Source organism: Stenella coeruleoalba, assembly GCF_951394435.1.
Source record: "Stenella coeruleoalba genome assembly, chromosome: 3".
Classification (NCBI taxonomy): domain Eukaryota; kingdom Metazoa; phylum Chordata; class Mammalia; order Artiodactyla; family Delphinidae; genus Stenella; species Stenella coeruleoalba.
The window spans coordinates 110078654-110092731 of record NC_137148.1 but is presented as its reverse complement, the minus strand read 5'-3'; the positions used below and the strand labels follow the sequence as shown (position 1 = coordinate 110092731).

The 14078-nt window shown below is 43.1% G+C and overlaps 1 protein-coding gene across 1 annotated transcript in view; it reads right to left on the bottom strand.

The window, feature by feature from the left end:
- Nucleotides 1-6892: 6892 nt before the first annotated feature.
- HSPA4 (heat shock protein family A (Hsp70) member 4) overlaps nt 6893-14078 on the bottom strand; it is a 42689-nt gene continuing 35503 nt past the window's right edge. The window contains exons 15-19 of the mRNA XM_079918970.1: nt 13486-13611; nt 12598-12705; nt 10764-10883; nt 9293-9454; nt 6893-9110 (exon numbers count right to left, since the gene is read on the bottom strand). Coding sequence (XP_079775096.1) covers nt 8907-9110; nt 9293-9454; nt 10764-10883; nt 12598-12705; nt 13486-13611 — 720 coding nt within the window. The 3' untranslated portion in view covers nt 6893-8906. The remainder of the gene's footprint in view (nt 9111-9292; nt 9455-10763; nt 10884-12597; nt 12706-13485; nt 13612-14078) is intronic.

The window sequence follows — 14078 nt, the reverse complement described above, 5'->3', positions numbered from 1 at the left end:
TACCTATTTATTTGTAGGCCCCAGCAAAGGACGGGCTACAGCAAGACAGCTCTGGGCCCTATTGTATTTACATCCCTGGGACAGGGCAGAGCCCCAGGGCTACTCAGAGAATGTTTGTGGAAAGGACCAGTGAGCCAACAAATGAAGTCCAGGCTCCCCATTTGTTGCAACCTCCAGGTTTCCTGCGGCGGTTGCCATGGCTCCCAGGTGCTGTCCTCTGGTGGCCACTGCCGGCAGCCTAGTCTGAGAGGTGGGTGCCATCACAGCAATGCCAGATTGTCGGGAACCATTTATTTTGTAAACTCAAATTAACAGGAAGCAATTTCATTAACAGATAGTGCTGCCTGATGAGTTCATTCCAATTCAGGGCTTATTTTTAAAGTGTCCTTAAAAGCTGTGTGGAGCAGGCTGAAGAGCTGAGTCTGATTTAATGGAAATCGCATGATATTATGTCTCAGCTGAGAATATCGAAATGCCGAGGCTTTTCCCTTGAACTGTGAGGACTCCTCCAAGCTACAGATATCTCCTCCAGTTTGAGGAGGGGGTAGACAGGGGTGTGCATACATGAAGCTAGGCTCTGGAGCCTGTGGGCCCAATTCGAGAAGGGAACTCAACCCAGCAAATGCTTCTCCACCCTGGAGAAGCTCTTATTACAGCCAGGAGAAAGACACACGCAGAGTAAGAAATCACAAGACTTACCTACCCTGTGAGGGCCAGGGAAGTAAGATGCACCGTGGAGATAGGCCGAAGGCCACTGGTCCTGGAGAAGAGAAGCCCCACACACTAGTGCCCCAGTCACGCCAGGACAAGTGTAAACTAGATGTTGTGTCCAAAGAGACGCATCACCCTGCCATCACAAGTAGTCTCAAACAAATTCCAAACTTGACTTGGCATTTCCAGAGGAACGCTGCACCTTCCTCGCCTCCTGCTTCCCACGACTCTCCTCCAGTCTCTCCCTTTCCACCTCCAGCCCACAACCACCTTCACCCTCAACTGCGGATTCTGTCAATCAACAGCCTCATTCACTTCCCCTTCACCCATTACCCAGGTTCTCTATTCCCAGAACAAAAGCATCAGCATCACCTGGAACTTGTTAGAAATGCAGATCTTCGGACCCCACAGCAGTCCTTCTGACTCAAAAACTCTTGAGTGTAGGGCCCAGTAACCTGGGTTTTAACAGGCTCCCCAAGGCTTTCAGAGGCACAGTTGAGCCACTGCTTTACCTCAGAGGAGAGCCCAGGAGCTGATCCACAGGGAGGATCCTCCCCACCACTCTCTGCCCTGCTGCTTCAGTTCAATCTCTTGTACCTGTTCTCCTGATTTGGCATTAAAGAAATCTGGAGAACAAGTAGCCAAGACAGAACTCACAGAGGGTGGGCAATTGCAGGAGATAATCCTCTTTAAATGGTTGGGGGTGGAGGAGAAGGCCTGGGGACCCTCATACACTAGGGAACCTTGTGTCTTTCATATCACTCAAACGGGGATACCTACCACGAGGCAAGGAGGGGACACTAAACTAGGTGTCTGGAGGCTCAAATTTACCCCAGTTCTTCTGAAGCTGGTCTTAATCCTCTGCAGCAGAGCCCAGGATTCAGAGAGTCATACAGCTGATTCCTGGGAATCTCTATGCACACCTGGAGACCCTAACCTCTACAGAGGTCAGGAGCAACCCCCTTCTGGGGCTACCAGTGGGATCACACCGAGTCAACAGGATAGGCTCAAGTCATAAGTAGTGTCCTCTGGCACTAGGTAGGATGGATTCACGTGCAGCTCAGGGGCAGGAAGCAACACTCCCTCTCCAACCCAGGGGCTAGTGACCATGCCCCCCAGAAGGAGGTCAGTGCCTCTCAGCTCCCTAGGCTGCCCATCAACAACGTTCCTTAGGAATCTGGGCTACTGGCAGGACAAGGGCAAGAAAGAAGTTTCCTCCACAGCCCTGGGACTGCTTATACCTGGGTCAGCTGCTCCTTGCACTGCTAATAGGGCATAAAAAGGCAAATTACATGCCTGGTGCTCACAATACCTTTATCCCTCTTGTTTGTCTAGAATGTCTTCCACATCCATCATTTCATGTAATGGGCAGAACTGGTGTGATCACAATTACACAGATGAAGAAACTAAGGCTCCTAGAGGTCTTTTTCCAAGTTAAAATATGGTCCATGATCAGCATCACCTGGGAGCTTGTTAGAACTGTAGTCTCCCAAGACCCTACAGAATCAGGATCTGCCTTTTAGCAAGAGCCCCACCTGAATTTGAGAAGCACTGGGCTGGGTACTTACTCAAGATCTGGGGCCAGTCCAATATTCTTTTTTTTAATATATAAATTTATTTATTTACTTACTTAGGCTGTGTTGGGTCTTCGTTGCTGTGCGCAGGCTTTCTCTAGTTGCAGCGAGCCAGGGCTACTCTTCGTTGCAGTGTGCGGGTTTCTCATTGCAGTGGCTTTTCTTGTTGCGGAGCATGGGCTCTAGGGCCTGCAGGCTTCAGTAGTTGTGGCAGGTGGGCTTAGTAATTGTGGCTTGCGGGCTCTAGGGTACATAGGCTTCAGTAGTTGTGGCATGTGTGCTCACTAATTGTGGCTTGCAGGCTCTAGAGTGCAGGCTCAGTCGTTGTGGCACACAGGCTTAGTTGCTCCGCGGCATGTGGGATCTTCCTGGACCAGGGCTCGAACCCGTGTCCCCTGCATTGGCAGGCGGACTCTTAAACACTGGGCCACCAGGGAAGTCCCCAATATTCTTTTACAACAAGTGGTGCCACACTTTGAGTGATAAGGACCTTTTACTAGCAAAAGTCCATAAAAGTTCTCTGCTTTCTCACCTGGGGGCTCTGTTAAACCACACTTGTTTTGCTCTTAGCTACCCTGGAGAGGAGATGGAGGTCTGCATTCTTTGAACTCTGGGACTCCTCAAGGAATAAAGCCTTTACTGGTGTCACCCCAGGCAAACGAAGAGCGATGCCGCCCTCAAGTGGCAGCTTCAACACTGCAGCTCACACAACACCAAATCAGAACTGACTGGAGGAAGGCCATCGTATTTTCAGGGAGCCAGATGATGTAATATGCAGAGCAATTGTTTTGGGGGGCAAAAGCCCCATATTCTAGGCACACACCTTTCCAGAAGATAAACGTTTTTCAAAATAGCTGGAATAGGGATTCCTGACTCTGCCATCCACCTGCTCTGTCAGCTTCGCCTGCTTTGGCTGTTTCCTCATCCACAAAGCGGAGAGTTGAATATGTTTTCAAGAATAGTTCTCATGTTCTGAGTTTTTTATTCACTGAAAATACTGCACGTGTGTATTCAAGTATCCCGTGCTTCATGCTGGCTGCAGGGGGCAGTTGTGAACTAGGCAGAGTCCATCCTTCAGTTGAAAGATATAGAATAAACACAGACAGGACCCGTCACAGAGGAAAGGCCCCTCACCCAACCTGGGGCTTTGTTTATGACTGCATGGGCCCTCTCAATTTTCTAAGTTCTGTTACACACAACCCTCCTGGTCTTCATGGCAGTCTCACATGATTTCTAGAAGACTGCCTACCGGCATTGCTGAAAGGTACCCTATCATTTGGGTCATCCTTTTCTGGAACATCTACTGATCCTGCTCATCCTCAGAAATGCTCTGCTGGGATTTACATCTTGGAAGCTGAGGCATTGAGGCGGTTTCCCAAGTGTTTCTAGCTTTCTCTCCCCTGAGCATTTAGCCAAGTCTTGACCAAATAGTAGACCAGTCTATTTTAAATTTTAAAGTGCATGTTGAGGGAGCTTCCCTGGTGGTGCAGTGGTTAAGAATCCGTCTGCTAATGCAGGGAACACAGGTTCGATCCCTGGGCCAGGAAGATCCCACATGCTGTGGAGCGACTAAACCCGTGAGCCACAACTACTGAGCCTGCGCTTAGAGCCCTCAAGCCACAGCTACTGAAGCCCGTGCGCCTAGAGCCCAGGCGCCCATGCGCCGCAACAAGAGAAGCCACTGCAACGAGAAGCCTGTGCGCCACAACGAAGAGTAGCCCCCGCTCGTCGCAACTAGAGAAAACCCGCGCACAGCAACGAAGACCCAACACAGCCAAAACTAAATTAATTAAAATAATGTGCAGGTAGAAAAAACAATGTATGCGGTGGGTAAGGGCCTGCTTACTTGTGATAAGAATTTTAAGTGCTCTCTCCCTCCATTGATCCAGGACTCCATATCTTACCAGTCTACCTGGACTTTGAAGGATGTACACACAGACACAACTAATGGAAATGGCCCCAAACATAGCTCCATTTTTTTTTCTGCTTGTTGTCCTTGAACCTGGCAAATCCCAGGTTAGAAGTATTTCCCCTTCTCTCCCTCCCTGCCCTTACAGCATGTGTCAAAACTGGAGTGACAAGGTCAGGATTAGCGTGGCACTTGCTCATGGTTATTGGACGGATCTAGAAACCAGTCTGTATTTTCACATCCTCTGAGATCTTCCCTTCCCTGATCCCCCAGAAATGTATTCCCTCCGTTACCATCCTGGAAATGTTGCTCCTATCCCAACAACATGGCTGTTTTTCCATTTTGCCTCCTACCCTGCTGCTTAAGAGGTCACCTCCTTGATTTCTAGTTACGGCACCTGCTCCAAATTGCAGTAATCCAGCTCAGAGGACCAGGGCATTGAGTCATATCCCAGGGCTGCTCCAGCCAGAGGCAAGGGAGCACCACCCAGGAAAGGAATGCCATGGTCTCCGGGTAACTGAAGGAAACTATCCCCTTTTGCACACAAGACAGCGGGCCTAGGATGCTGCCCACCTCCTTCCTCCCCAAGTAGATCCCTCATTTCAACTAGGCCAAGCTTCCTGACCAGATACTCTCCTCCACCTGAGGCCTCACTGCACGCCCACAAAGCCCAGCTACCCTTCTAAAGCATCCTCTCAGCATCTAACCCCACTGGCCACTGCCACCTCTCACTTCTCAAATCTCCCTCCTCCCTAACATGCCTCATGGATGATCATTTTGGCAGCTGCTCGTTTCCTTCAAAGCTTCCACTTCCTCTTCCTGACACAACCAAACACCATCCTTTACTCTCTAAAGCAGGAAGAACACACCCTGACGCCCAAAGCTTCCTTCCACACCCAACTGCAGCTTCAGGATCTCTCGATTCCATGTCTGTACAATTTCCTAATCTTATCCAGACTCTCACAAACATCTGCACTGACTCCTGCAGACCGGAAGCTCCACATGTCTATTATGTCTTTTATTCCAGGTTTGAAACCTTGGAGCCATTCTTTTTGAAATATATTTTTAATTTAACATTATAAAATTCCAAAATGCTTATTACAGAAATCTTAGAAAATACAAACAAGCAAAAACTTACAAACAGAAATCACTCACAATCCCACAACTGGGAGAAAACCATTTCATTTTGAAACACCTATCCAGTTTTGATATTTATGCAAACACCTTCCATGTTCTTTCCAAACATGGGAAGCTGTGCGTATTGTTTTATAACCTGTATTATAATTTTACATACGAAATGATCTGTTAAGCTACTTAAAGAAGAATGATTGAAATCAATCAAGTATACAAAGTGTACTACCAAAAGCCAGCTCAATATAAAATGTCAGTAGGCCCCTGAAGCCTAGCCTGAGTTGCCTTGTCATTACCCCGTAAAGGTTAACTACTTCCTCTACTTCTAACAGCATGGTTGTTTTAGTTACTTTTCCATCTTCCCCCTTCCTCCTGTACCAAGACCTACCACTTCCCCCTTCATTTGGCTCATCCCCCTAAAACGTGGATTATTTTAAAAGTTCCACTACCTCCAACTTCCCCCAGGCCCCACTCACCCTGCACATATCACATGAGCATCCCTAAAACATTGTCACTCTCAGGTCAGGCTAAAAGCCCCAGTGCTCCACACCAGGACTCCAGTCTCTCAGCCCTACCACCTCTGACAGCGCCCCAACAAAAACCCCTCAAGATGTTTGATAGGCATGTCAAAGGCCACTGGTCTAAAGCCTCTGTGTGAATTCTCATCAACCCGACGGGAGCCACAGAAGTTCTTCACGTTAAGCTGAAGCTGCCCCACTGCAAAACCGTCCCAACAGCCCTGGCTTGCCTCCAACACCCTCTTCCCCAGTGACACCGGGGATGCTGGTATCTCTCCTGGGTAAACAGGTATGCTACTCTTTCCAGGTGATTCCAACAGCCCTATAAAATGGCTACACTCTGGATAATCACTAGCTAGCTGGCTTCCCACTCATATTACCAGGTGTCCACTTTTCTCCCTAAGACAGAGGCCCAGAAAAAAAAAAGACTTTACTCCAGACACTTCTTGAAGGTGGTGGACACAGGCCCTGTTGGTAGGCCTGGCACCGGGACTATTAAGTAGCAGGACTACAGCGAGGAAGGCCCCAGACCCCTCCCCATCTAGGCCCTATGCTTTGTATAGTTAGTGTCTCTTCTGGTGGCTTCACCCCCCTTCAACACTCAACACCACCCCACATACACACCAAGACACACATACATGCACACACTGTCACTGGTAACTGTCACTGGTAACAACTGTTACTAGCACATTCTGGGCCATGTCCTGTTCTTTGAAGGGGCAGGCATCAGTCCTGGCACTGGCCTTTATAGGGCCGTAACCCACCTCCTGCTAATACCAAAACCCTCAAAGGCCCAGTCACAGGAGCAAGGTAAGGATTTCTAAGTCAGAGAACTGGGCCAAGACTCAGCATGGGAGAATAAGTATGGAAAGAGCTACTTTTTACCACCCAGTGTGCTAAGCCTCAAATGTTCTTCAGAATGGAGGTCTCTGACAAATGTTAACTCCTTGGAATTTAGCTTAGAGGACTCTTACCTCTAGAGAAGAGTTTTTATTTAAAACACAAAAACATACAAACACACACATACACACCCTTCATTATGAAATTAAGAAAACCATTCCTTTGAGTGTAAGACAGGTTTCTTTTTATTAAGTTTTCCTAAAACTTGTCTCATGTTTACTGAATGTTTTTCTTTGTGTAAGAACATAACCTGGAGCTTTAACAAACCAATTGGGACAATGCAACCTGGATAAATGCTTGTCTGCACACAAGTCATTGATTACGATTCTCTGGCCTGGCCTCCATGTAAATCCAATTGGTCTTAAAGCCTATCTAAACAGAGAGCAAGCAGACCACATCATCTTATTTCTAGTTTAAACTTTAAACCTCAACCTCACCCCCATCCCAAGACCCACACCCTCCCCCACACACAAAAGAAAATTTTTAGAAGAAATGGCCATTAGGAACTGAGTCAGTTGCCTAAGAATTGGCTTAATCCTGCAGCCAGCACTCCTAAGTAGCTCTTGGCCTCACAGCAGGCCAGCTGGAACTCTTGAAGCAGGACAGGTAGAGAATGGATAGAGGAGGCTCTAAGAACAGGGCCAAAGTCCTGGTGCTGCGAGGCTTCCACACATGCTTACACTCCAACATAAATACACTTCCACCTTCCTCCTCTAAGTGATGTTTCTCTATAGCACTTTAGAGCTTGTAACACTCTAAATATTTTAGTGCATGAGATGGACAGAAACATATTCTAGATATGCAAGGTATAATCTTATTTCTAACAACATAGGCCAAAATTAACAGAGCAGCTCTCTGTTAATACAGATTAACAATTACAAAGGTCCAAAAAGTAACCAACAAAGATTGTAACAGTTTCTAGGGCAGGTACCAGCTCTGGCCTCTAATACTACAGGTTTCCCTTAGTTTCCAAAATGCCTCACTCTTATCAACACTGCCCAAAGGGCAGTCACAGGGAATGCTTTGGTGCTCCTGACACTGGCTGCACAGTAAGAATGAGGTGTTGCTAAAGTCAGCACCACACTTCTTTAACACTTATTTCAGACTCATCCAGTACAATCCAGTGCATCTTAGTTTTCTGTATGATCTGTCCGCTGTTTAACACATACAAATTGGCAGATTCATGACAGATATTAACACAACACATAAGTGATTGTGAATGAGCAAAAAAGAACTTTTAACTCTTGTCGTAAGACTTCAAGCTATACCTCAAATTTACACAGAACATCTCACCTGAATAAGCAGGCCAGGATACAAATCTTCACACCATAATTAACAAGAATCAGTCCCTCAGTTAAATTTACCAGGCCTATATCCAACAGCACATCTACCCAATTCTAACCTTCCGAAGAGAAAATTATTTAGACTTTGATACTTGGGATATTAGTGGACATACTTTCAGGAACATACATTCTTAGGAAGAGCCTGCAGGTCTAAAATCCTCAGTTAACAACTTGCTCCAGGTGAAAGGATCTATTTTCCCAGGAGCAACACACGGCATTTGTAATAGGAGCTCCTTTAACTGGGGGAAGATGGGAAGATAGGAAGACGGGGTGGGAGTCCCAGCGGAGCTGACTGACACGTGATGAAGCTCAGAGCATACCTTTTAGTTGTTCTGTTAATCCATGCCATGCTCTCTAGTCCTCAGAAACAGAGGGAGACCCCTCCTCCATCCCCACACCAAGCGGGGAGCCTTTGTGGCAATCTCCACAGCAGATCTGTGAAGCACAATTAGAGTTCCTGCCATATATGTCATAACAAGTCTGCTTGATAGCTAGGTATAGCTTGTGCTATAGCTCAACTTTCTAAAACAAACTTCTCTTTGTATAAGCATGATTAAACATAAAAGGAGTGAAGCATAAGCTCAGTAAGACTCACTGGGCTTCTAAATAGTACCATTATGAAAAAGATACAATGCACTTCATTTCTGTATCTAACTATTTCGAAGTCAAAATGCTCCATACATTACCTATATCTCCCGCCACCCAAATCCCCTAAAAACTAAGAAATCTCCAGTATTTAATTGCTCTAGTTGATATTTAGAACAAAGTTGACAACTTAAAGCTTTATAATAGTCTGTTTTAATATAAACAATTGTTGGAATCAATCAATGTCCATTTCAGGAAGCTTCTTGTCTGAATCCGAAGGCAGAGCTGTGTCTGTACCCTGCTCAGCAGCCTGAGGGCCTGGGCTGTCTCCTTGTCCATCCACTGGTCCATTCTGCTCTGCATTTTTTTGCTCCTCTTTTGGAGGTTCCACTTTGGGTTTCGGCTTTGAAATTATAGGGCTACAGATACTCATCAGCTCCTAGAACAACAGGAGAGAAAACTGTGGTTTCTTGTAACAAATTTTACATGGCATACTAAAATCCAAGTCCACCCTATCCCCAAGCCAGAAGCAAAGATGCAATAATGAAATTCTCTCCTATTAATAATATAATAATGAGACTGACTAGAAAAGACTATTAAATCTTTAAAATCATACATTACTTTAATTTTAGCTTCAATCTCTTTTGCCTTGACAACTGGATCCATGGTCAGACTCTGCTTGTTCTGCAGATTCAGCTTGTTATTCATCCACTCCATGGCCTCATTTGTGCTTTTTTCTACCTTCACCATGTCAGCAGCATCCAAATGGTCATACTGGTCCTCCTGCAACCAGTAGCCAACCAGACAAGTGTCAAAGGATGATACTGTCCCTACTCAAACATTGCCTAGTTCTTCACCATCTTTCAAAAAGTTACAATCTTTCCCAAAATGAAGCCCATCTAGCCTCGCAAACTACATAGACATTCAATTCCCGAAGAATTCAGAAAAGTAACCCCAATTTTTAAAACACAGAGGAAATACATTTAAAGGCCAAAATTACACAAGGTGGTAATTAAAATGCTTCAGCAGTATACATAGCACATGCTTTACACAAAACCTTATACAATGCAAAAAAAAAATTACATGTCATTAGGTATTAGGCCTGAGATTTAGGCATCCTTGTTAGGAACCAAAATAATAATGAGTACAGTTTTTTATAAGAGGCCTTTCAGGGCTTCCCTGGTGGCGCAGTGGTTGAGAGTCCGCCTGCCAACGCAGGGGACACCGGTTCGTGCCCCGGTCCGGGAGGATCCTGCATGCCGCAGAGCGGCTGGGCCCGTGAGCCATGGCTGCTGAGCCTGCTCGTCCAGAGCCTGTGCTCCACAACGGGAGAGGTCATAGCAGTGAGAGGCCCACGTACCGCAAAAAAAAAAAAAAAAAAAAAAGAGTCCTTTCGAAAGAAGCACAATTTTTTAATTAAAAGTAATTTTTTTAGAAAGCTCAATTTATCTGTCTTAAAGTTTCTTACACTGACAATACATCAAGATCCTTGAGTATAGCAGTGGACTTAACCAAACTATTTACCAAAGTTTGGGAGCCATCGAAACTCTGGAATCAGACCTCAGGCCAAATCCCAGCTCCCCCAATAGTAACCTTGGGTGAGGATTAAAGATGTTAGAAATTATCTATAAATGTTGATGCTACCACCTACTTCATAAGGGTACTGTGCAAATTTAATCAGATAATATATTTATGGAGTATATATCATATAGTGCTCAAAAATAATGAAAGTAGTTTATTGTTGAGACAGTCCTACATCTGCATAACAAACCAAATTATTTGCCTAATGTGTTCTAACACCAAAATAGAGCAAGTTAAGTCAATGATCAAACATTTCAAAACAAGAAAAGGAAGCTGAATAATACTGCTCAATTCCATAGTCCCCTTATTAAAGAGAAGCAGCAAATCCCAGGGTTGTTAGTAAGATTAGATAAAATATTATACATTACATTAACATCCAAAAAGAAAATACTATCATTAAACAACTGTTAAAAAGAAGACAAACAAATGCTACGTAAATGTCTCAATACTTAACTCTACCGAAACAACAGTAGGGAAGAGGAGAAGAAAAAAAAAAGAAAAAAAAAGATACCTTGTTTTTGAAAGAGCTGATTACTTTCATATACTGTTGGATTTGTTTCCCTAGTTCGTCAAATAATTTTGGTCTTTCTTCAGATTCCTGGAATCGTATCTTAATAGGCTGACCTAGATTCTTAACAGAAGAGAGAATATACAAATTCTTCACAGGGGAGTTTAAACTTTAAGAGTATTATCTTTCTACTAAGACTGATTATGAATTAAAATACGTTTAATCTCCATGTTCTATATATAAGAAGTTGAATATTTTTCCCCAGCCAATTGAAATATATCCTCAGTCTACATGAGAATATACCTCAATACTGTTCCAAGTGGAGCCACTTCAACTTGTCACTTGAACCCTAGTTCTCAAAATACATTAGGGAGACAACCAAAAATTAGGTGCCTCCAGACAGTGATATGGTATACTTCACCATATATGAAGTACACTTGGAAAAATAAAAAATAAATTTTCTTTTAAACCTGTATCTGACAAAGCCTCCAGCTGTAACCATCAATTTACCAGATAAGATTAAACACCAGAGTTGAAAAGGAGCAAAATCCAGACCAGGAATAAATCCTCGAGCACGAATGATCAAGTTTTTTCATCAACTAAGTAAGGGAGGAGAAATGGTGGAAGGAGAAGTACAGACACAGATTTAAGAGACATATCAACAGAATGTATGGACCCTGTTTGGATCCTGAGTCAAACAAACTAAAAAATAATTTATGAAGCAACTGGAACCTGAAAACAGACTGAATATATGGTGATATTAATGGTGACATTAAGAAATTTTTATGCATGTGATAATGGTACAGCTTAAGGCTACATTTTCTCTTAAATACACGCTGAAATATTTTTGGATTAAATATAACCTGAGAGACTTGCTTAAAATAACTGGGAGTGGAAACGAGCAGAAATGAAACAAAACCAGACATAAGTTGACAACAGTTGAAGCTATAATTCTGTCTACTTTCACGTGTTGGACATCTCCCATAATAAAAAGTAAATCAAAAACCTCAATGGCAAGGATCTCACTAGAGACTCTTTATATTCTTGCCAGAATGACAGGAAACTGCAGGCACTGTCCTTCAGCAATTCCATTCCAGAGGTTAGTCACAATGGCCCAGTTTGACAAGAAACTAAGTAATCCAGAGAAATGCAAAAAGTTCTTCTTGTGTATTTGCATCTTTTTCCAAACAAAAGGCCTCGGGCTTCCCTGGTGGTGCAGTGGTTGGGGGTCCGCCTGCCGATGCAGGGGGCGCAGGTTCGTGCCCCGGTCCGGGAAGATCCCGCGGGCCGCGGAGCAGCTGGGCCCATAGGCCATGGCCGCTGGGCCTGTGCGTCCGGAGCCTGTGCTCCGCAGTGGGAGAGGCCGCAACAGTGAGAGGCCCGCGTACCACAAAAAAAAAAAAAAAAAAAAAAGGCCTCAACTCAACTTTAAATAATTCTTTGTACTTTTAACTCTAAGGTGTAACTATCAGCTTCTTTAAATACAAAACCAGACACTTCTGCTCTACTGAGAATCAAAGCTGTATACACGCAGCCCTGCTCCAACTGCATTGCAAGTACCTTTAGGACAGGGATGCATCTTGCTAGTCTTTCAATCTCTTGACACCAAGAACATAGTCAAGCTCCAATTCAGTGAAACAGTTTAGGGCTAAACTCAATTTTCAGAAAAATTCTTTTGCTGTTACAAAGTTGTGAAAGAAAGTGAACCTAAGTGATAAAAAGTATAGCTCTTCAGTCACTTTCAATCTGCCTTCAATTACTTAACATGAGAATTACTCTCAATTTTGAGATACTCTCCATGGAAACTACAGCATTTCTGCTTTCAAGAGTCACTCACTTTTAATTCAGCCAATTTATCAACATAAACTTGCTTTGGCTGGTCTTCTCCATCCTCATACAACCAATTTTCAGTATCTTCTAGTTTTAAGGTAAAATTGTTACGGTCCTAAAGATGAAGGAAACATTGCAATTTAGTCAGTCAAAAATCAGTAGATTCACAAATGAAGAAACAGGCACAAACTATGATATATATGGATTTTCTTTAAAATATGGGGGAGTGGAGAGATGGGGATATGGAAAACAAGACTGACAAAATGTTATTTTGCTTTATAGGTACAAAGGGGTTTATTACACTATTTTCTCCACTGTAGGGGACATATGAATATGTTTGAAAATTTCAGAATTAAAAACTACATTTAAAACTAAGTGAGTTACATAGTTAATAATACTGTAGTGCATATATGAAAGTTACTAAGAGAATAAGTCTTAAAAGTTCTCATCACAAGAAAAGTATGTGTAGTGACGGATGTTTAACTAGACTTATTGTGGTAATCATTTAACAATGTATATGAACATCGAATCATTATGCTGTACACCTGAAACTAATATAAAGTTATATGTCAATTATACTGAATTTTTTTTAAGAAGTGAGTTAAAATAAACATCAGGGAAAAGTGAACTGATTTAAAGAAAAATACTAGGTAAATAATAGCATGCAAAAATGTATCAAAAAGTGACACACCAAAAAAAGAGTGATGCACAACATCTAACCTGTGGGAAACACTCCATCAATAGAAAATAAAACGATATAAAACTTTTCCCCAAAAAAGTGCATTTTTAATCATTTTTCTGTATACCTACAGATACAAACTTCCCCTTGTTAACTACATTTAAGGATCCTGCCGGAAGACGCACACTAAGTAGACACACTGCAGCACATACTTACATCTTCACTCACAAACTTCTCATATTCACCACTAAGCTTGTCTCTCATTTCGTACACGTATTCTTCTACTGCATTCTTAGCATCATTCCTCTCCTTCTCTAGTTTATCCTGCATGATCATCTTACCCTGTGAACAGTACAGTTAGACATTCAGAAAACTGAGACAATTTCCCCTTAACTATTAAGTAATATAAAAATAGAAAAGCCTTCTTCCTCAAATCCTTTTAGTTCTGCGAATCATTCACGGAAAGAGAGCTGGAAGCATCAGTCCTTAGTAAATTATTAAGATCAAGTGAGAGTTCTGTGGGTGTACTTAGAAAAAAAGAGCAATAGAAGAAATATCAAGATGTTGAAACTCAAAAGCAAAAATAAGGAAAAGAATTTAAGACAAGAGAACTTTAAGAAACTATTAGCTCAATGTCACAAGGTGAGTATACTCTGCTTGTATTACATACCCAGGAAAATCAAATTATTCATATAGTATAGAGGCTAAAGGGTCTATGAAACAAAACTATTCTAAGATCCAATGTATATATGATGAGAAACCTCACAGACAATAATTAATTGAATAACTGTGCTCCAGGGTCCCAAACC